We start from the raw sequence: 22,076 nt of genomic DNA on the forward strand, positions 1-22,076 counted from the left end.
GCGGTGGTGGAAGAAGTATTGAGATCTTTGACCAACGCATAAATATAATATAATTATTAACACTACAGTGCAGAAATACTCTGTTGCAAGTAAAAGGAATGCATTAACATATACCAAAAGTAAATATACTCTCATACATACAGTATATAGCCTATATAATATTATGAATGAATGTTGGATGAAATAATGTGTTCATTGCTTAAATGTTGCAGTTGGTAAATGTGGGGGATAATTTTAATTACCCTACACTGAGGGGTTGCTTGTGGATTTCCTCCCCGAGTTAAGGTCTCATCTTAACCTGTAATTATATGTCATAATTTATTTGTTGATTATATTTTGTATTATAATTTGGAATCTGTAAAGTAATTTAAATTATCAGATAAGCACACAGGTGCTTCAATATGTGCACCAAGCTGCTACAGATGTTCTACCAGTCTGTATTGGTCAGTGTCATCTTCTTTACTGTGGTGTGCTGGGGAGCTGGCATTGGGTCTTGTTGCGCCAACAAAGAAAGGCCAGCTCATCATGGACAACCCCTCTCATCCTCTTTACACCTTCAGCCACAGATCCATCCAGCTCCGAGCCTCCGAGTGCTTAAGATACATATGTTAATATATGTAACATTCTTGAATTTATCTGATTGTAACTAATTGTTATTGTGTATTGATTGAAGTGTGTATAGTGTGTAAATATTCATGCATCTACATAGAATGTTAATTGCATATTGATTGTTTACAGTTTGTATATAAATATGCATCTATGTAGAATTTTACTGATTCTATATTTATTGTATCTGTTCTTTTACATTCCCCTGTGCTGCTGTGTCACCCTGAATTTCCACTACGGGATAATAAGGGTCTAATAAGGGTCTATCTTATATCTAATAAGGGTCTATCTTATATTATAATAAATGTGTTATATGTACAATATTTTATCTGTAATGTAGTACAGTATAAAGTAGCATAAAAAAGAAGCATTAAATAGGATAGTTGAGTTGGGAGGCATTTGGCAATTTAAGCTATCAGCTGGCAAAAACCTTTTACAAAATTATTTTATTCCTTGTTCAATATCTTTGATAAATTCATAAATGATGCATTCTATCCATCCATCTATCTATCTATCCATCCATCCATCCATCTATCCATCCATCCATCCATCCATCCATCCATCCATCTATCCATCCATCTATCCATCCATCCATCTATCCATCCATCCATCCATCCATCCATCCATCCATCTATCCATCCATCCATCCATCTATCCATCCATCCATCCATCTATCCATCCATCTATCCATCCATCCATCCATCCATCTATCCATCCATCTATCCATCCATCTATCTATCCATCCATCCATCCATCTATCCATCTATCCATCCATCTATCCATCTATCCATCCATCCATCCATCCATCTATCTATCCATCTATCCATCCATCTATCTATCTATCTATCCATCCATCCATCTATCCATCTATCCATCTATCCATCTATCCATCTATCCATCCATCCATCTATCCATCCATCTATCTATCTATCCATCCATCTATCTATCTATCTATGTATCTATCACTGAACTGTGGGAGGCAGCCTTGTGCAACAAAGCCATCCAGTCTGCCGGAAATTCTAAATAAGAAGAAGAGTGAGAAGACACACGAAGAAGAAGTTTGTGAAGCCTCGTGAAGCGGGAATTGACGGACAGCCCACTGTCATGGACTGGTAATAATTTTATTTTAAACCCCTAACGTTATGTTTTTAGCTATATATGTGAACAGTTATCTTGTTATTTAAGTTAGTCGGCTAGTATGCGTCAGGTTAGGTTGCTGTGCTAGCTGTGGCTAACGATGCTAACAGTGGTTCAGAATCAGTGCTGATGCTAATAGCCGGGCTAACGTTGGGTTTGTAACTGTTCAACCAGAGCTCATAATAAAGTCGTTCAGTTAGTAATTGGAGCTAACTACAGTAGGTGCTAGTTACTGACTCTCTAAAGGTGAAGTTAAATGATTTCCCCGCTGAACAAACTTATAAAAGCAGTTATTTATTGTTGTTAGCTAGCAGAGCTGCTGGGCATAAAGTTCTGTGTCTCAGTGTACATCTTCAGAAACTATGTTTTAATTAATACTTTGGGTATTATTGTCTCTATTAGTGAGTACTTAGTGTTAATGAATAGTTAGTTATGTTATTAATGCACAGTGGAGAAACATTTGCCAGACTTCAACATAACTTCTTAAATCACATTGCAAACAAATAATTTTCTCTCCTGCCTGTAAAGTCTGACAAATTCAATCTACCACAACAAAGGTTCCCTTCCTAAAACACTCTTACACACACTTTATAACTTAGTTGTATCCATCCAGAAGAACCAATCAGCAATTGAAGCTATTTTACTAAAACCTTTCACTTCGTAAATTGTCATAATGCACAATAAAACATAAATCTTCAATCACATAAAGTCTTTTCTCTACAGGACGGAGACAAGGTTAAATTATGTTCATGATTTATGTTTGTACCAAACATCAACAGACTTTCCTTACACTCGAGGAGTAATTTCCATCATGAATATTACAACTAAGATTGGTTTTAAAGAGGACCTGTGTGCATATGAAAAAATATATGCCTTCCATTACTTTAGTCCTAATTTCAAATACTGTGGATTAAAAGTTATTTAATCAACACTGCAGTTTAATGGGTAGGCTAGTATTAATTAATTAGTATTAGTAGTAGGGATGACTTTTGAACGTCAGTACATTTTGGTTGTGCACCAAAGTGTGTCTTCAGCAGAGTATCAGTTTGGTTATTCAGTTTATCTTTTGATTCAATAAACAAGCAAAAATGCCTAATGTTCATTGTAAATTTAATATCTTGGGGTCTTCGACAGTTGCTCGGACAGAACAAACAACTTGTAGATGTCATCCTGGATCCTGGGAAGTTGTGAAGACATTTTTTATTATTTTCCCTGCTGTTAATCTCACAAAGTTGTGATTGAATGCTTTTTCATATTCTCAATCTTGTGTACTTATTCTTAGATTAGATATTTAAATATTCATTTGGTCATTTCATTTAGACAGAATTTGATTTAGGCAAAGTTTTTGATTGCTGCTTTGTGTGAAGATAAAATTAAACATGCATGCATAAACATGCACGTGATGCAGATAAACTTTTTGTATATTCTGCAATGTAAAACGACATTTACAGAAGGATGGGAAGCATTAAGTTCATGTTTTCATGTCAAAGTCACATGATACTTTGCAATCCATTGTGGTGTATGAAATTTCAGGGACTCGTTGGAAGATATAGTCTTTGTTGCGTCTGCATATACAAACACGTACATGCTCGTTTTGTCTTTCAGGGGTCAGAATGAGCTGCCGTCTCCGGTGGTTCGAGACGACGAGGTGACGGTTGCGGCCCGCAGGAGGAGGAAGAAGGTGGCCTGTATCCTCCAGCTGGAATAGTGTTGTTGTTGTCTTGAACTGAATTTAGACTACTGTCGTGTTCCTAGATGAAATAATAATCAATGCACAGATGCATCATCGTACTATGTCTTGGTGATGGAGGTGGCCGCCAAAATGTATGCTTTATATCGGTTCACTGCGTCATTATTTCTGTCAGTATTGTAGTTTTCCTGACTGTTGGTCTCAGTCCCATCGCCCGGCAGCCCCGTCGCTTCTACAGCAACACCAGCCCGCTCCCTGCTGAGGAACACTCCTGCTTCACTGTATAGACAGGCCGGTAGGACACTCACAAATATCGTGATCGACATCGGCTGATATTAAGCCTGATTTCAAGCTAATTATTAATTATCCTTATTTTACTGAATCCCCTCTCTCACCTCATATCTCTCTCTCTCTTCAGTAACTCCAAGGATTCCAGATGTTTCCTCCATTTTGGCTCCAGGAGGTCGAACACCTCGATACACGCGTACACCCAGACATGCGCTCAGCAGTATGGTGAGAAACAAACACTCTCATTGGACCTGAACATGTTTTTCTTCTTATCTCTTACTTATTTTCTGTTTTAAGTTTGAGTGTAAGTCTGTGTTCATACTGCAGGCAGAAGTGGCCCAAATCAGATTTAAATGTTGGGTGCAACAGATGTTGACAAAGATCTGCATAAAGACACTGAGCCAGCTGTCGGAAAAAATATATAATAATAATAATAAATAAATAATAAATACAATAGTTGTTGAACCCCTCAGGAAACACCGTAACTTGGCAAGCCTTGATGATAATAATGTGGTGATTTTTACATTTGCATAAGTTTTTTTTATTATTTTTTTTCTTGTTGATTATTTTGTCACATATTTAAACCAAATTAATTCACATTATTTATAATTCTTACGCCAGTTAACAAGTGTTTTTCCCCTGTGAAGAGAAGCAGACCACCTTTACATCTCATGTCTGGATGACTTATAAAAGAGGAAATTCTAAAATAATGCCAGAAGTTCTCTTGAATCACTCTTATGTGCATCTTAAGAAAATATCTGTTCGTACCAGTGATTCTTTCATGAGTGTCGTACAACCACAAATCCGTCAATCATGGCATAAAATGTGAGAAGTTGCGTGAAACTCCATTATTAACTTAAATCCGTTATTCTCTCTAAATTGTTGGTATGTGTCTAGAACTTGGATGACAGTGATTGGACCAACAGCATGTATGTCTCTCCTGTTTCGGGCTTGGAAAACACCAGCTTCTTCACAGATGACATCGCCAACCTTAGCTCAGCCCTACTAAAGGAGGACGACCCAGGCGAGGCCGGTGAGTGAAACAAACGCACCCGAGCTCACTCTGTTACTCTGCAGTGTTAGTTTACAGTACTCTTGCTAACACTGTAGTTTTTGATATTTTTTCCAGCGGCTGCCAGTCTTTTCCCAGAGTTCCTTGGGTCCTTTCTGAAACACTCTTCGTCTGCTGTGTTTGAGCTGCTTGAGGATTACCAGGCGCTCTGCCAGGACAAGGTAGGCTTTGGTTTGCTACCAGCACCTCTAAAGCTCACTAATCAAGACATTTAATACATACAGAAACCCGAAGTGTTATGCATGGGACTATTTCTTGGCTGGGAGCAGTAACTTCCTGGAGTCTGCCTGGCAACTGGCAACCCTGTTTTACGTAGAACTTTTTGTTCGTATTAAACAAACAAGATATAACGTGTTAATTAGGGATTTTTAGAGGTGTTGGTGGTTGGATTTTGTAACCTTTTTAACAGAGCCAGGCTAACTGTTTCTAGGCTTTGTGCTAAGCTAAACTAACCGAATGCAAGCTGTAGGTTCATATTGTACAGACATGAGTGGCATCAACCTTCTCATTTAAGTGAATTTCCGAAAATGTTGAGCTGTTCCTTTAAGTACGAAGCTCGAGTAAGGACACGTTAAGCTAAGATTAGCATAGAGACTAGAAAAATGAGGAAACAACAAGCTTGGCTCTGTCTAAATTTCAGAAAAATACGTCTACTAGCACAGTCGAATGCTCAGTTTAGTTACTCACCGTCTCTCTATCACTGTATTTAAGGTGGATGTGCTGCAGTCTGTGGTCCTCAGAGCGGGTCAGAACAGTAAAACAGCAGGAGTCCGCTGGCTGCTGCAGCAGGAGAACTGCTCCTGGAGACTCATCACCTCACTGTACAGGTACCTGTCCAACTGAAGGACCACCCGCCTGTCTGACTGACTGTGTACTTGTCTCTGATTGATCACCTGTCTGTTTCTGCAGGGATCGGGTCCAGTTGGCGCTGGAAGATGACATCATGACAGACATGGTTGTGAGTGACAGACTGCAGGCTGCAGACAGCTAACATTCAAACACACTGGCAAACAGTCTTAAACCTGCAATGACTGATCTTTTTTGGCACTTTTACACATCCAGCAGTTACAGATTAACATGATCATTTATTTAGTATTTATTTTTCCCCCCAAAGGCTATGTCACAAGATATAAAAAATAAATAAAAGCTACAATCTGTAACAACATAATACATTAATTGGAAAATGAGCAAGTAGAAGAAATTCAAAGCAAGTAACAAAAATGGTCTGCCCCTTTTTACAGTCTGTTCAAGGCGGCATTGCTGTGCTGCAGAGATAAAGCTGAGCAGTGAAGCTGTCAATCTGGCAGTTAATGTACAGTATAGGTTAGTTTATCAGCGAATCAAGGCTGCAGCTTCTCAAGACCAAAGTAAAGCTCCTGTGTGTAGTTTCCCAACAGCTTCGCCTACATTAAGTATCTGCAGTGAAATACTAAGTAGAGATATCAGAAGTGAGCCGAGTCGAATATGCCTATGCTGTTGTGTCACTGTAGCAGGATTAAACTGCCGTTGTTTGGTTCAGTGTAAAAAAGCAAAGCAAAGAGTAATGACCGCTCTTCTTTATGGCAATATTGCAGGATCTCTAAAAAAACATCTGCTAATTCGCTTCTGTGATTGTCTTTACCTGAAGCAATTCCAACACACACACACAGCTTTCTTGTCTTGGGTCTCAATACACCAGCCAAAAGCATGAATCAGATGCTTCCGTGAGCTGTAAAGTTTAAGTCTTGTTTGCGTCCTTCTGTGTAGGTTCCCAGTGAGAGCGAGAAAATCGTGGTGGAGCAGCTCTTTCAGCGGGATGCTGCCATACGACAGAGTCAGGTAACAATCCCACGCATACTGGCTGTACTTTCTGCTCTTTCCTTGGATGGATGAACTGATACATGGATGTTTTTTTCTTTACATGAAAAGGAAATATCACAAGTAAGAACACTGTCAGTTAAGAACGGATTGAATGAATAAAGTGAATCGGGTCATTCTCGATCAGAGCTATGAGACAACATGATGTAACTGGAGGAAACTGCTTTTGTTTTTGCCGTCATTGCTAGTTGTTTACTGTCTGGTCACTGTGTTGCAGCTGGTCGTTGATTGGCTGGAGAGCATTGCCAAGGATCAGATTGGAGATTTTTCTGATAACATAGAATACTACGCCAAAAACGTCTGCTGGTGAGTTTCCAATTTTACTGTGTGTTTTTAAATATCAAGTCCAGAGTGGTGTGTATTTAGATAATCAGGGAGTTCCTGCTTTAGTAAAATGTGTGTTTGTGTCTCAGGGAGAACACCCTCCATGCACTGAAGCTGAGGAGGAAGAGTGGCTCTGCCTTTACTGTTCCTCTGGTCACAGAGCTGGTGAGTCCACTGCAACAAACAGACGCTCACCCCTAGTGTTTCTAAATAACAGATAATTAATGTGTGTTCGTGTGTGCGTGTGTGTTCAGGACCCAGACGCTCCTCTCCGGCAGCAGCGCCCCCTGGCTGACCTGGACAGAGAGGACGACGCCCGACTGCTGAAGAACCTGTTTACCCTGATCAGAGCGGGGATGACCGAGGAGGTAGAGAGAGAGAGAGAGAAACACAGATTTGGGATCTCATTGTGTTTAAAGGGACAGAAAACCCCAAAAAATGTTTTACCACTAACCCCTACTGGCATCAAGCCATGGAGGTAGTTTTTAGTTTTGTCTTTTGAGGTTTGTCCAGATGTGCAACACCTGCCTGTTGTTTTAATACGAGCTCAAAGACGTGCTGAAACATCCTAAAACAGTCTACGGCTAACAAAAGATGTTTTAATTCAATAATTACTTGCATGAAGGGGTGCATTGGTAGAGAAAATTACTGCAGGGGTGCTGCGGGTTCAAAATGATTGTTTTTTTGGGTTAACCACTGTGTGTGTGTGTGTGTGTGTGTGTGTGTGTGTGTGTGTGTGTGTGTAGGCTCAGAGGCTGTGTAAGCGCTGTGGTCAGGCCTGGAGAGCAGCAACTCTAGAAGGCTGGAAACTTTACCATGATCCCAACATGACCTCAGGTAATATCTGACCCCAATGTCACGTGAGTGAGTGAGAGTCTGTAAGTGTAAGTAAATCTCATGGTGATACTAAAAAACCTGACTATTAACCAACCGACACCAACAAAGAGTTTCTATTTCGGCGTTCAGCCAACCCTCAGCAATAACTAGTTAATTCATTTTGATTAAATTGTGTCGTTGACTAAAACTTTCACCTACAGTTTAAAGCCTTATTCAGACTGGATCTATTTCTCTTGGAGAGGTGGCGTGATGTTCACATTACCTGTACTGGTCAGGGGTTTTAATCCTGTCTCGTATGTGGGGCATTTTTCACCTTTGTCCCAGAAACGCGGACAGCTGCAATTACCTCCCTGTTTTAGCTTATATTTGTTTACATTTTAGCATATTAGCACCATCAAAAGTATGCCAAATTAGCTATTAGCCCTTCCTGTTTGCAGCGTGCCCGTGGAAATACAGACAACTATCACTGGATTACTTAAGAAAACTTAAAAATGTGATTCTCAGCCAAGCTCTGTCTTATTTTCTGTGATTTGAGTAGATTTGTGGACGTTTTATAGGTAATGATGTCCTCTGGGAAGTGTAAATCCTACTGAATGATGTCAATACTTTTCATGTATGATATATTTATTTTTTTAAACTCAAATTCACCTCAGGCAGTATCTTTGCTTTATGACTCTCCCTCTACGCCTCCCCTTCAACTCTTCCGTGCCGCCTGTTGAATGTCCATTCCTGTTACCGACCATATCTTGTAATTTCACAATTGACACAGCCACCTCCCCCGGTAATGTTGATCCCGCTCAAATAGGGCTTAAGAAAACCATTCGTTATGTAATTTATAGATAAAATAGCCTATATTGTGACAACATTTCTGTGTCCACTGTCGCTCTTTACGTGACTATCTCTTTGTCTTCTCCCCGCAGGCAGTACAGAGTTGCAGCCTGTCGAAGGAAATCCTCACAGAGGAATCTGGAAGGCCTGCTGCTGGAGAATGGCTGAGGAGGTACAACACACACACAGGGGGTGGAGAAGTTTGGGGTTCCTTTCAATTTTTCACATTTTCCTATGAAAAATATGTAATTTCACATTGGGCCATTATTTTCACCATATCTCTGAACAAAGAGTTAAAGCTAGAGCAGATAATAAATAACCACCCAAAGACCAGCCTACTGGGGAGGAGCTACAACCGTTAGATTTGGGGAAAGTTATTTGATTTGTTATGATGCTCTCCAAAGTGATTTTACATTTATGGCTCAGCATGTTTTGGGCATCTCCCCCTAAAACCCTGTTAATATGACCTCAGAATAATTATAGATGTGATTGTTCACCTCCCTTCTGAGGTGCATTTTATTTGCACATTAAAATCCAAAAAGAAACATCTCCTCGTTAGCTTAAAAGGACTAGTTTGCATCACTAATTTGCTTTACTAACCTCAGCTCCTCCGGTCACCTCCGTCCTTTCTTTTCCTAACAACCACTCTTTCAGTCTCATCTGGAAAATAGTTTAGGATGAATCAGTCTGTACAGGACAGAGCTGCAGGTTGCACAAGTTTAGTCTAAGTTTGTACCTTATGTTCTCAACATTGGACAAGAAGGCAGTAATAAAATACAGCTACCAGTTACTTTCTATAGAGCTAATGTTAAATTACATAGCAGCCAAAAGACGCAGCCTGCTGTTGAAGCTTTCCTGCTCAGCTGCGCAGTCTGAAGGGGAGCTAGTGCAAACAGGCTTCACTTTTCCAGCAGTTGGGGAAACAACAGACGGACTTTTCTTGGTCTTATGAAGCCGCCACACCGTAACCAACACAGTACATTTACTGCCAGAATATTTTCCTCCGCTCACGTTCACAACTTTCTGCCGCTCGGACAATCAAACACTCGCTTCGCGCCTCCCGATAAGGAGTTACTTTGCTCTTATAACAACACCTATCACGTAGATGTCCTTTGAAGAACGAGGAGAGGAAGTGAGCCGAGCGATGAGTCTTACTGTGCTCTCATAGTGTGTGTGAGTGAAAATTAGTAGTGCATTAATATAATAATGATTGTGGGAAAGTTTAGTAGCGGCAGTCATACTTCAGCAGCGGCACACCGCCGCTCCTGAATGCATATAGGGGACACACTGCTGTTTACAGTGCGCAAATAAAATATTAATTACATGATTAACTGTAGAGGCTCCAGTCTTTGGCCTTGTAACCACTAGGAAACCTCTTCCAAATAAAATGTGTGGTGGAACAGACAGTGAAATGATTGGGACATTACATTACTGTGATGAACTGGTGTCCAGGACCAGTTAATTAAACCGCGTGAGTTTGTTTGACACAGGAACTGTTGTCCTGCAGGAAATGGCACATTTTGTGAAAAGACTAAATAAGGAATAGGAATAAAACATCATAAAATTTACCCACCTGCTGTGTGTGTGTGTGTGTGTGTGTGTGTGTGTTTGTCTGTTTTAGGAGCAGTTAAACAGATATGAGAGAGCAATCTACGCCTGCCTGAGTGGAAACCTCAAACCGGTAATATAATTAGTTTGTATGTCTGTGTCTTCATGTGTGATTCTGTTTGTGTATATATGCTGCTGTGTTTGCCTCAGTGGTTCTCGGTTAATGATGGGAGAGATTTGTCCATCTCGGAGCAGGGTCTCAATAGAGCCGTGTTACTCTTAGGGTTGGGGTTAATAGCATTTTATCACATCTGAATTCTGTATCTAATCCACTTTTAGTGCTGCAACTAATAATAATTTAAATTTTCAATTAATCTGGCAAATATTTAGATTAATCTATTAACTGTTTTGTCTAAAAAGTGCAAAAGTGAAAATCTCCCATAGTAATATCCCAGAGTCCAAAATGACATCTGACCAACAGTCTAAAACGCAAAGGCAGTAATATAAAACAGAGAAGCAGCAAATGCGGTGTTGGTCTAGACTAAAATCTCTGAACAGCCATTAGATGGACTGCAATGAAATTTTGCACAGACAGTCATGGTGCCCAGAGGATGAATCCTACAGACTTTGATGATCCTCTTACTTCTCTCTGGCGCCACCATGAGGTGGAATTTTAGTAAACACAGTCATGCTGCCCTCAAGTTGAACTGTAATAGTGTTATTCAGAAAATATGAAAATGCTAACACACTAAGATGATTAAACTTAGTAAAACGTTAGCGTCGTCATTGCAAGGATGTTGGCATTTAGCTCGAGTTAAGAGTTCAGCTGTAAACTCTTAGCAACACAAACATCTCTGCTTTTGCTGTCAGTTCAGTTTGACTTGACAGTAGGTCATAAAAACTATCTCTGTGTGTGTTCCTCGATGTCTTAGCTCCTGGCAGTGTGTGAATCATGGGAGGACTGCGTGTGGGCGCACTTCAGAGTGATGGTCGACTCCCTGGTTGAAAAGGATCTGATGTCATCGGGAATGGCCCACCAGGAAGTGGAGACGCTGCCTCGAGAATACCTGGAGGCCAAGTACGACATGTGCAGAAGTATACAGTCACAGCTGTACTGACTGGAAAGTTTCTCCTGAATAAATAGTCTTTTACTAGATGGAAGTGGAGCTGCCTCTTTAAAGAGAACAGCTTTCAATTTGTAGAAATTTATTACATGTTTTTAATGTGACAAGACCATCCAGGCTGCTATAGATGAACCTACATAGAGAATAAAGACACGCCTAATATCTCCCTGATCATTTTACTGTCTCTCTCTCTCGCCTCAGTTGGACCATGGAAAAGGTCTTTGAGGAACTTCAAGCCTCTGAGTCAAAGGTGAGACTCACTAACTGAATGTGAGAGGTGAATGTCACATGACTGAACCCACCTTAAATGTAGTTGGGGTTTTTTTTGTGTGTGTGCGCAGAGGGTTTTGGAGGAAACCAGAGAGCATTACCACGTCATCCAGAAGTTTGTCATCCTAGGAGACCTGGACGGTAACACCCCCCCCCCCCCTCTCCCCTATACCTCCCGCCAAGAGGAATCACATTCCTCTGGCAAACACACCTTACCCTAAGATGATAACTCCTATCCCTAAACCTTAACCTCTGACTCTTTGTCTCCTTCAGGTCTGTTGGAGGAGTTTTCTGATTGGCTGTCTGCCTCTAAGCCCCTTCCCTCCCATCTGCTGCGTTTCATGACTCACCTTGTGCTGTTTTTCCGCTCCCTGGGTTTGGCACTGAAGGTAAAGTAGACAGATTAGTCTGATTAATTACGTCAGGATAAAGCTGTATCCTCTTGTTTTTCCATGGACTCCGGTCCATTAGAAAAGTCAGAATTAATTTGTCCAATACTTTAGCACAGATATAATTTAAATTGATCTTATTTATAACATTCATTCTCACTTTGGATGCTGCACTAATGTTAGCTAACATTACAGTTTCACTAATTGACAGGAGAAGCTGGTGCTCAATGTCTGAATGCCCAGACGTACTGCGTAAAGATACTGATGTGATATTCCTACACGAGATTAAATTGTGACAAGATATCTCGTCACATTTTTCACATGCTGTCAGTCAAGCCACATATTAATATTCTCCCGCAATGAAATACAAATGTATAACTTATAAGATGGACTTGCAGAGCTAACACCAGCGTACACCTTGATTGTAATCAACCGCACTGCGAGTCCAGACAGCTGTGAGGAGTGGTAACGGAGCTGGTTTTAGCAACATAAACATCTACAAACTAAAGCGTAGCCTTGCTTTGTTTGGGACTGTGAGCTGAACATTATCAGAGCTGCTGAAGTTAACGTGTGGATCTGTGGTGAGATTTCTGGTTGATCAAAAGTGTTTGTTACTTTCAGTTTCACGTGCAACACGCTGTCCCAAATTACGTCGGTCTGAATGGGATAACGGACAACGTCACTTCCAGCTGATTAATAAAGGAATGCACAGCAGAATAAAGGGCAGCTGGACTTCTCATCAAATGATGACTTTATTCTCTTAATATTATGTCTTCTTTCTGGACCTGTCAGAGAACACACAGATGTGTGAGAGATTCTGAATGTGCAGAAAGTTTTGAACAAAAGCTGCTGAAACACAGGAGCTTATAAAGTCCAGGGATTTCTAACTGAATAAAAATTTAATAATTTATCATTGAGGTGAAAAGGTGCCACATTTAAAGACATTACTTCCCCAAACAAAGACTCAGAAAAGGAGGGAAGACTAAATCATGACTCAGCAGGGATGATATTACATGAGAAAAGTTGATCTACAGGAGAAACCGATCTGAGAGCTGCACTGATTTAGATTCTGTTATAGTTTTTGGTATAGATTTTTAATTGTCACCTGCCACCTAAACAGGTTTACATAAATAAAATTTTAAAAATCACCATAAACTGGTGGAGAAAAATTCATCAGAATGCAGGAAATAAAGTGTTTAAAACTCAAACTTTTATATAATTCAGCTCTAAAGATTTCTTAAAAAAAGTGTTAAAATCTCTTCTCGATCTAGTGAACCCAGTCTTGAATCTCGTCTTGTCTCGTGGGTTAAGTGTCTCGTCACCAATGTTGGGGTAATTACTCATAAATGTAATGGATTACACATTACTAGTTACTTTTTTTTTTAAAGTTATGCCTTACTTTACTAGATTACTCACTGCTGAAAGTAACTAGTTACACTACTAGTTACGTTAGTTTCGGATTACTGCGTAACATCACCTGCACAATAACTGTCAAATAACATTTCATTACAACATGGATTCAAAAAGGTTGTCCTTCCAACCATATATTTTTTACATCAATAAAAAAATAAGACACTGGCACTCTAAGGAAAAACTTATGTAATGTAATTTGAATATGTGCATTTAACCGGCCCCCGAAAGACGTTTGATTTATTTTTCTCTCCTTCAGTTATACGCATAGTTGAAGAAGCAGTACGCAAGTAATGCGACGATTTTGTTATTAGTAACTGTAATGTGATTACTGAAGTTATCAACAGTAATGCGTTACAGACAAAAGTAATCTGATTACAGTAATGCATTACTTTGTAACCCCTTTGTTACCCCCAGCAATGCTCGTCGCACCCCTACTGGTCATACATCAGTGCCTCTGAGAGCGTGGTCGGTTATTTTCCTGGCCAGTGCCACTTGAAAACAGCTTAACAGCTTCTTACACTAGGTGTTATGTGTCCCAAGTGAAACGTGACTCACTATGACTCGAAATTAGAAAGAGAGAATTTTGATGTTTCGAGGCATTTTTTCTGGTTTGAGAATCAGAAGCGAGCTTTTATTCAGTCAGATTTAGGAATAGTTCAAATTGATGTCTGCTGACCAGTTTGTCTCTTTCTCTCTTTAAGGAGGAGGTGTGTGTGGATGTGCTGAAGGCGTACGTCTCCCTTTTGATTCAGGATCAGCAGACTGACCTTGTGGCGAGCTACGTAAGCCAGCTACCAGCCGAGCTCGCCACGGCTCAGTACGCTGCTTTCTTGGAGACAGTCACCCAGCCGGAGCTCCGCCCCCGCTGCCTGCAGCTCGCCACCGATGCAGGTGAGACAGATAAAACTGGGGCTATTAATACAACAAACAATATTACTGAGATGATACTGGATGTTTGTTTTTGTGTGTGTAGGTCTCGATGTCGCTGCGATAACCAAGATGGTGGTGGAGACGGTGAGAGAGAGAGACGATACAGAGTTTACACCCCACCCCCAGACGCTGGAGACGGGAACGACAAAGGTAGAGAATAAAAACTGCTAATTCTTTCTGCAAAAACTAAGACAAACATTTGTTAAGCACCTTTTTTCCACTGCGAAAACAAGACTAAAAAAAGCACCGGTTGAAAAGGGTGAGTGGTATATAAACATAGTGCCTTTTCAGCTAATCTTGAAATAGAAAGGAACAAGAATAACCGAATATATCAAAGACAGTGACAATTGTTGCCTCAGAATGCTTAGAAGACATCACAAATTATGAAATAGATGCACTTAGGGCTGCAACTAACGGTTATTGTCATTGTCATAAATGTTTGTCAAAGCTCAAGATGATGTCCTCAAAGAGAGAAGAGAAGGAACGAAACCAGAAAATAATCACATTTAAGGCATTTCATTTAATAGTTGACAACTATTCGATTAATCATTGCAGCTCTAGATGCACTAGAAATGTCTTTAATTGTTGTTTACTAAATCAGGCATGAAGTTTAGCATCATAGTTTGTTGTGTTAGTAGAACTGGGTGGAGTTACTGTGCTGTGCTCTGACAGGAGGACCTAAGGAAGATTGATGTTATCGATTGGCTGCTGTTTGACCCCGCCCATCGAGCAGAGGCCCTAAAGCAGTCCAACGCAATCATGAGGAAATTTCTGGGTACTTTTTGACGTTATTGTTTATTTATGTGATTATTTTTATTCATCAAAACTGTCTCAGCCATCTTTTCTGCCTCGCAGTCACTGATATAGGGACTCTTGAGAGAGAGAGAGAGACATTCACTACAAGTTTAGTTTGCAGGAATATTCATGAATCGTGTAACGCCATGTTTTGAAAGATTAGCTTCCTAAAAGTCTGTTTTAAGTTTATTTTTCTCATAATACTTGTTTGTACATTGACACAAAAATAATTGCATTGTTTTAATCACAATTGGTCAGAACGAATGCAGACAGACATAATACCACAAACAATAGTAAAACTAACACACACACTAACATATTTCCCAGAAGATATTAGTGGAGGAGCCCGCCTAGTAGGGATGGGTATCGCTACGCGGTACCTTTTTATTGTATTGACCGAAACAGCCCAGTATCAAGTAGATCCGTAATTTCTCCAGTCAAACCAGTACTTCAATATAAGTACTTTCTGTAACCAGATTGCGGCAAAAAAAATATTATTTGTATGATTTTGCTTGCAGCCAAACACACCGAAAGAAAGAGAACAGCATGCCTTTTTTTCCCCTTATGTGCCTGCACCATAAACTTTATAAAAAAGGCCTGCAGGCGCCGAGTCCATGCGTGATTTTAACAGCCGCTCACCTTCAGCGGCGTGCTGCGCTCAGGCATGTTCGTCACTGTTGCAAGTTTATCACCAGAAGCTTGGCTTTCCGTTGGTTTCATCTTCTGGTATCATTTAACACGTCTCTGTACATTTGTATTTGCTATTGACATCACTTGTCACTGATTGATTGCTGCGTTCAATCCTATCAATCAAACACTTTTGTGGCGCAGCAGTGATCAGCTGATTTTACTCACAGAGCCTCCGGCTGCGGCTGCTTCAGGTGTAGTTGGTTTGATCGGCTGGACGTGCAGCCTCTCTTTTCCTCTGTTTTAGTGTAGTTAAGTGACTTGTTTAAACAGACTCTTTCTTGTTTTATACTTGTGACTGTCGTTTTTGGAGGTTTGCGACTCACCAATAAAGGGAAAAGCACTCAGAGATCTTTCAATTCAGTTTATTGATCGAAAGTTAATAAAATAATTTTCCGTTGTTTACACGTATCAAAATATTTAAATAAAACTCCCAAGCTGTAGTCTTTCCCCGTATAATACTGCCTGTGAGGATGAACAAATTAGGATGAGGAGAAATCTGATACAATTTCCCGTTACTTAAAAAAAAAAATAGATAACCTTGCTTCTCCATAACCACAATAAAAACTAATAGACTACCAATCAACTACTCTGGCTTCAACAGGTGCAAGGTATCGAATGAAGTACTCTATTGGTATCGGTAACACTTTAAGGGTACTGATTTTGCTACTGGTATCGTAAAATTTTAACTATCAACCAGTTAATAATTAAAATTAATAAATAGCAGAGCAGACTGTATGTGATTGCACCTAAATACAGGACTGGTAATACACAATAAATATAAAATAATACTCTGTATTGGAATACATATAAACCTTACACATTATGTTGGAAACAAAACCCATATCTCAGGAAACTGAAAAGTATCACATGTCATTCAACAGTTTGACAGCTGAGGATCTTCTGTATCAGTTACTTGTTTATTTAGCTAAAACTAGTGCAGTCTAGTACAACAGTCTTGCAATAAATCTAACAAACGTGAAGGTTTTAATGTTCGGTTTTTGTAATGTGCTTCTTCACTGTTTTCCTCCTCCTGCGTGTCTCTCTCTCTCTCTCTCTCTCTCTCTCAGCTGTGCAGAAACACGACGCAGCCAAGGCGGTGTTCTCTAAAGTTCCAGAGGATTCAATGAGGGAGATTTACTGCCAGTGGTCGGGGGTCGGTCAGACCGCGCCCCCGCCTGCTGAGGATGAAAACGCCATCAGAGAACACCTGTGTATCAGAGCCTACCTGGTCTGTCGCCTGTCTCTGTATTAATGTTTTAAATTATATCAATAAGACCGATTAGGTCGTTATCATGAATACTGTAGTAATAATAATAATGATGATGTGTTCAACGAAAAATAATCAGAAGTAGTGTTCACATAGTGGTGGCAGTAAAAGTACAAATAAGGCATTTCTTCCAATACAGGAAATTTACGACCCCTAACCTAAACTTTGAAAAACCTGTGATGATTTTCAGATCTATCGCCACTGCAAACATTTTTATTTTGAGGATTCTCAGTCATCCAGGTCATAGTTATCCAACGGAGGTTAAAGTCAAGGGCAACTGGACTTGGTTGAAGATACTGGAAGATGTTTCGTCCCTCATCCAAGGGACTTCTTTAATTTCTATTTTACTTGACGTCCATGGTTTATTTTGAAAGTTGTTACCAAACATAGTATTTAAATAGGGTCACAAATCTTTAATTTTGGTGCACCAATGTCAGATTCTGTAACACCAGAGGATCATCTGTATTTGGTCATAAACAAATATTGGACAACTTTGACCAGCAGATGGCCCTAGATGACAAGAATCTCCACAGTTATTAGGTGTGTTTGACTTCATACTTAACGTGATGCATGCTGGACTTAACATAGGGCATGCTGGTTAGAAATTGTGTCCGACTTTCACCAGCGCTGCAAAACGTCACCAGTCATTGACCTCACAGTAAGCTGAGGTAGAAGTGTCCCCGCCCCTGCAGTCACCTGCAGCTCACGTTAGACTATCAAGTCGGCGAAAGTCAGCCGCTGTCATCTCGAACGCACCTATTATAAATCACCCTGAAGGGGACTTGAATGTCAGTGCCAAATTTAATCAATCCCTCTAGCACCACCATGAGGTTTTAAGAGATAAACCTCATTAATTAACAGATGAAGCATCAGGGGACGCTCTGGATGTTAATGTCAGGTAGAAAAAGGGCCTCTGGGTTTTGCGTCGTTAAGCTCCTGTAGTGGAAAAGAGCTAATAGAGTCCTAATAGCACTGCAGCTGCAGCATTACTCCAGTCTGTTCTGCAGGGATTGATAAGGTTTATTGATCTGAATGTGTTATTTGTTGGTCTCCCAGGAAGCTCACGAGGCTTTCACTGACTGGTTCAGCCACAGTAGCTCTGCCCCACAGAAGCCAGCACCTGCCCCCGACGCCAAATTCACAGAGAGAGTAGCCAATGAGATGAGAGAGAAGGAGTACCAGGTATAGACACACACACACACACACACACACACACACACACACACACACACACACACACACACACACACACACACACACACACACACACACACACACACACTACGTCTATAGATGGTTTACATTTAAAACAAATACTCATTACATCTTATCTAGATGCATGAGGAATACTATATTATTCAGGGTCTCTGGTACTCAAATCTTTTAACAGTACCAACACAGCAATTTAATAAAATACTTGTTTATATAAATGTTCTTGCTTTATATTTGGCTGTTTCACTTGTCATTTTGTGTGTGTGTGTGTGTGTCAGGCGTCCCTGTCTGCCTGGTCGTGCCGTCTGGACGTTCTAACTGAAGATGTGAAAGAGAGAATATACAACGTGCTGCTGTTCGTAGACGGAGGATGGATGATCGACAACAGACAGGTAACTGTTTCTCGACAGGAAGCGTGATCCATACATTTAGGGCGTTCCCACCACAGGAACTTCTAGTGAATGAGTTGACACCCGGGAGGTCTCTCACAGCCTTGTTTAATGAAGCTAGACTGAAGAAACTGTATCAGCAGGTCTGAAGATTACCTCATGGTCCACAATATTTATTCCTTTGCTATCCATTTCAGTCTATCGTGGATCCCAGACAAGGTCATCTTTTCCTGGCTTAATAGGAGACAGTCAGTCTGTAAACATCTAAGATTTAAGAAACACATTTTTCTGCGAGCCTTGAGCCTTGAACGACAGTGCTTCTCTATCAGCCCAGCTGTCATCATTTCCTGACGGAGACAGACTAGGTCATTCTGCCTCTCGACATGCAAGTGACCTGAACGGGAGATGTACATGATCCATACCTTAGCAAAACCCCCTCACACAGTGGGGACCAAGAACCTTTTGAGAAATGAACTAAACCTGTGTTTCTACTGAAGGAACCTGAGACTGAATTCAGTTCCGGTGTGGTAGCTCCAGGTGCTAAAAAAGACTCAGGGTTCTTCTTTCTGAAGGTTCAGGAACTTCATTCAAATAACAAGGAAGTGCTCTAGTATCGATATTAGGACAAGGGTCAGACATTTCTATATTAATGTTAAAGACAAAGTTAGGCTTTGTTGTTGGTTTCCCGACTCGCTTGTAAAATGAGTGCGAGAGAAAGAGAGAGATTTCACCAGCGAGTAACATGAGTGAGTAATAGAGAGGGATTGGCGGTAGAGAGGACACGAAAATTAAATGTTCGGATTGTTTCATGGCAGTTATGTTCTAAAGCATGCTGTGAATTAAGAATTTATTTCCACCAAATCAGGATTGGTGATTGTTGGAACAGTGGAAAAACTAAACAAGGTTTGGTATATAAAGTTTTTTTCCTGTGTTGTGCAATGATCTGTGAGGTAAAATTACTCTTTTTCTCAATGGAGTCTGGTTAGGTTTGTTTTGATTTGAAATGCTGAAGCTCTAATGTGACATTTAGGCACTTAGAGCTCCTTTTTAAAGGAATTGTTTGACATTTTAGGAATATTGTTTTTTGTTTTTTTTTTTGTTTTCCTGGCAGCAAGTTTGATGAGAAGATACCACTGTAATATTGATCAATTTAATATAAAGCTACAGTCAGCAGCCAGTTAGCTGGGGATGGGCTGAAAAAATACATATGTCTGCTGGGCGGGATTAAAATCTCTGACTTGGGTAGTTAATGTTAAAATCACCCCACCCCAGAATGATAAATCTAGCCTGAGGGTCTGGGCTTTACAAGATTTTAAAACTGTTGTACTTTCCATTAGTCCAGTTATTCATAAAATAAGAATGTATGGGGATTTATTTTTATCTAAATGATTTATGGAACTGATTGTCTGCATATTTGATTGGTTGGTAAAGAGATTGTTGGGCTGTGTTTTCAGGATTCAGAGCCAGATTCAGAGCGCAGCCACCAGATGGCAGCGTTACGGTCTCTGTGTCTACCTCGCCTCAGCTTCTTACTGCTCAGTGTGCTACAGAACTCCTCCAGACACCAGGAGGCGCTGCGCCTCGCTGACATCATCTCATCAGACCAACACCGCCTCTACCAGGTAACTACAACTGGGCTGACGCTGTGCAATTTGTTGAGTGTTTTTAAATCACAAGAAATCTGCTAAAATACTTTTATTCTAAAGTTTGCAAATAGGAATAAAAGTAAAGGATTTGTACTTTTTTCTGTGAACAGTTTGATTACTCCAGCCCCTTTTCTTTGAGGATCTTGTTTCTTTCTATGATAATGTCGATGGTCTGCTGGTTCTCTCTCTTCATCAGGTCATGTTTTTTTTATGGTCCGCTTGTTTCTCTCTGCCTTCTTCTCTCCACAAATTCAGGTTTTCTCTAAAGAGGAGCTGAGGAGGTTCCTTCAGAAGTTGAGGGAGTCGTCACTCTCTCTGTTGGACCAAACACTCGACCCGCTGGGCTACGAGTTACAGCCATGAACACACAAATGAAATACACACACACACACACACACACACACACACACACACACACACACACACACACACACACACACACACACAGCAGTGTTTGAATCGCTGTCTTTTCAGATTGTTTTGTTTGATTTTGTTTTTTTTGCAAAATAAAAGCCTGTGTTTCCTGTAGTGGTCGAGTGTAAACTTTATTTAAAGCAGGTTTTTCCAGGAATAAAACTGATAGTTAGGTTGCCTTGAGAGAAAAATGTTACACTTAGATTAGGTTAATTGAATTACATGGGCATGTTTTATCATTGTTTACGTTATCATTAGTCCCAAGTGTAGACCTCAACATCCAGCAGGAGGAGTTGAAGTACAAGTCAGAGCAACTTCCAGTATGTCCCACAGCCCTTTTGGCCTGTCTGGCAGATGGTTATTTAGAACTGATGAAATGAAATATTCCTTATAATGTACATTGTAGAACTGAAGGGTTTATCTAAAGGCTTCCTTTGGGTTCCTGCTCATGTTGGTGTGGAGGGAAACGAGCAGGTGGATACTCAGAACCAAGCACATGTAACTATAAAGCTGAAGCTAAGACATATTTGCAGCCAGTATGGCAGGAGTATTGGGAGAAACAATGAAACTGGAATATATGAATATATATATATATATATATATATATATATATATATATATATATATATATATATATATATATATATATATAATTACACCCAGGAGAATGGTGGGCTGGAAACGACGGGAAGAAATATAACCAGTTGTCTGAGAATAGGTCATACAGGTCGAAACCATAGATTATATAAAATAAGCAAACCCGCTGGAAAATACTGAACGTGTCCAAACAGTTTCAGGGGAGGCTCAATGAATTGAAGTGAAAAAATATTAGTTATCAAACAGAAATCACATAGAACAGGATAAATGTGTGATTTGGTTAAAGAGAGTTCAGAGATACAGTAGTTTTTGTGGATTTTTACAGTTTTTCCCACTTTGCCAGAGTCAGGAACTAAAACATGTCTTAGGACAGACCTTTTCTGTTTGTTGTAGTCTGAAGTTATTTTAAACAGCAATATTTACCAGCCATGGCTCAATTCTTGATCAAAATCATGATCCCATAGAATTAAGCGAAACTTAACCTGCTAGTATCTATTCTACTTTATCAAAGTAGTTTAACAAATATATGAACATAAATAACAATGAAAAAGGACATTTTACAGCAATAAACCACAATTTCCCACACATGAAATAAGTATTATACTCACATACTATAAAGATATCAATTTTAAACATGGTTCTGTTTCATTTTGGATGCTGATATGTTAAAACTGAGATGATTCAATATGAAGTTTGATTAGGATAACAATATGCTACTGAGTTTTCTGCATACATGTAACTATAAATACCACC

General features: G+C 40.0%; 1 protein-coding gene across 2 annotated transcripts in view; it reads left to right on the forward strand.

Moving 5' to 3' along the window:
- Positions 1-20,840, forward strand: part of nup107 (nucleoporin 107) — a 22,899-nt gene extending 2,059 nt beyond the window's left edge. The window contains exons 2-28 of one of the 2 annotated variants that reach the window (XM_046039565.1): positions 1,590-1,718; positions 3,349-3,431; positions 3,639-3,728; positions 3,852-3,946; positions 4,619-4,754; positions 4,851-4,954; positions 5,505-5,620; positions 5,703-5,751; positions 6,540-6,611; positions 6,868-6,956; positions 7,064-7,139; positions 7,229-7,342; positions 7,721-7,811; positions 8,732-8,811; positions 10,261-10,320; positions 11,120-11,265; positions 11,513-11,561; positions 11,653-11,722; positions 11,855-11,970; positions 14,085-14,274; positions 14,357-14,463; positions 14,986-15,088; positions 16,866-17,026; positions 18,122-18,247; positions 18,556-18,669; positions 20,121-20,288; positions 20,568-20,840. In XM_046039565.1, the coding sequence (XP_045895521.1) occupies positions 1,711-1,718; positions 3,349-3,431; positions 3,639-3,728; positions 3,852-3,946; positions 4,619-4,754; positions 4,851-4,954; positions 5,505-5,620; positions 5,703-5,751; positions 6,540-6,611; positions 6,868-6,956; positions 7,064-7,139; positions 7,229-7,342; positions 7,721-7,811; positions 8,732-8,811; positions 10,261-10,320; positions 11,120-11,265; positions 11,513-11,561; positions 11,653-11,722; positions 11,855-11,970; positions 14,085-14,274; positions 14,357-14,463; positions 14,986-15,088; positions 16,866-17,026; positions 18,122-18,247; positions 18,556-18,669; positions 20,121-20,288; positions 20,568-20,675 (2,721 nt within the window). In that variant the 5' untranslated portion in view covers positions 1,590-1,710 and the 3' untranslated portion in view covers positions 20,676-20,840. Of the gene's footprint in view, positions 1-1,585; positions 1,719-3,348; positions 3,432-3,638; positions 3,729-3,851; positions 3,947-4,618; positions 4,755-4,850; positions 4,955-5,504; positions 5,621-5,702; positions 5,752-6,539; positions 6,612-6,867; positions 6,957-7,063; positions 7,140-7,228; positions 7,343-7,720; positions 7,812-8,731; positions 8,812-10,260; positions 10,321-11,119; positions 11,266-11,512; positions 11,562-11,652; positions 11,723-11,854; positions 11,971-14,084; positions 14,275-14,356; positions 14,464-14,985; positions 15,089-16,865; positions 17,027-18,121; positions 18,248-18,555; positions 18,670-20,120; positions 20,289-20,567 lie in introns of those variants that run through there. The other variant, XM_046039566.1, reaches the window with a different exon arrangement.
- Positions 20,841-22,076: the final 1,236 nt, after the last annotated feature.

This window comes from Micropterus dolomieu, linkage group LG23 (genome assembly GCF_021292245.1).
Source record: "Micropterus dolomieu isolate WLL.071019.BEF.003 ecotype Adirondacks linkage group LG23, ASM2129224v1, whole genome shotgun sequence".
In the NCBI taxonomy this organism is placed as follows: Eukaryota; Metazoa; Chordata; class Actinopteri; order Centrarchiformes; family Centrarchidae; genus Micropterus; species Micropterus dolomieu.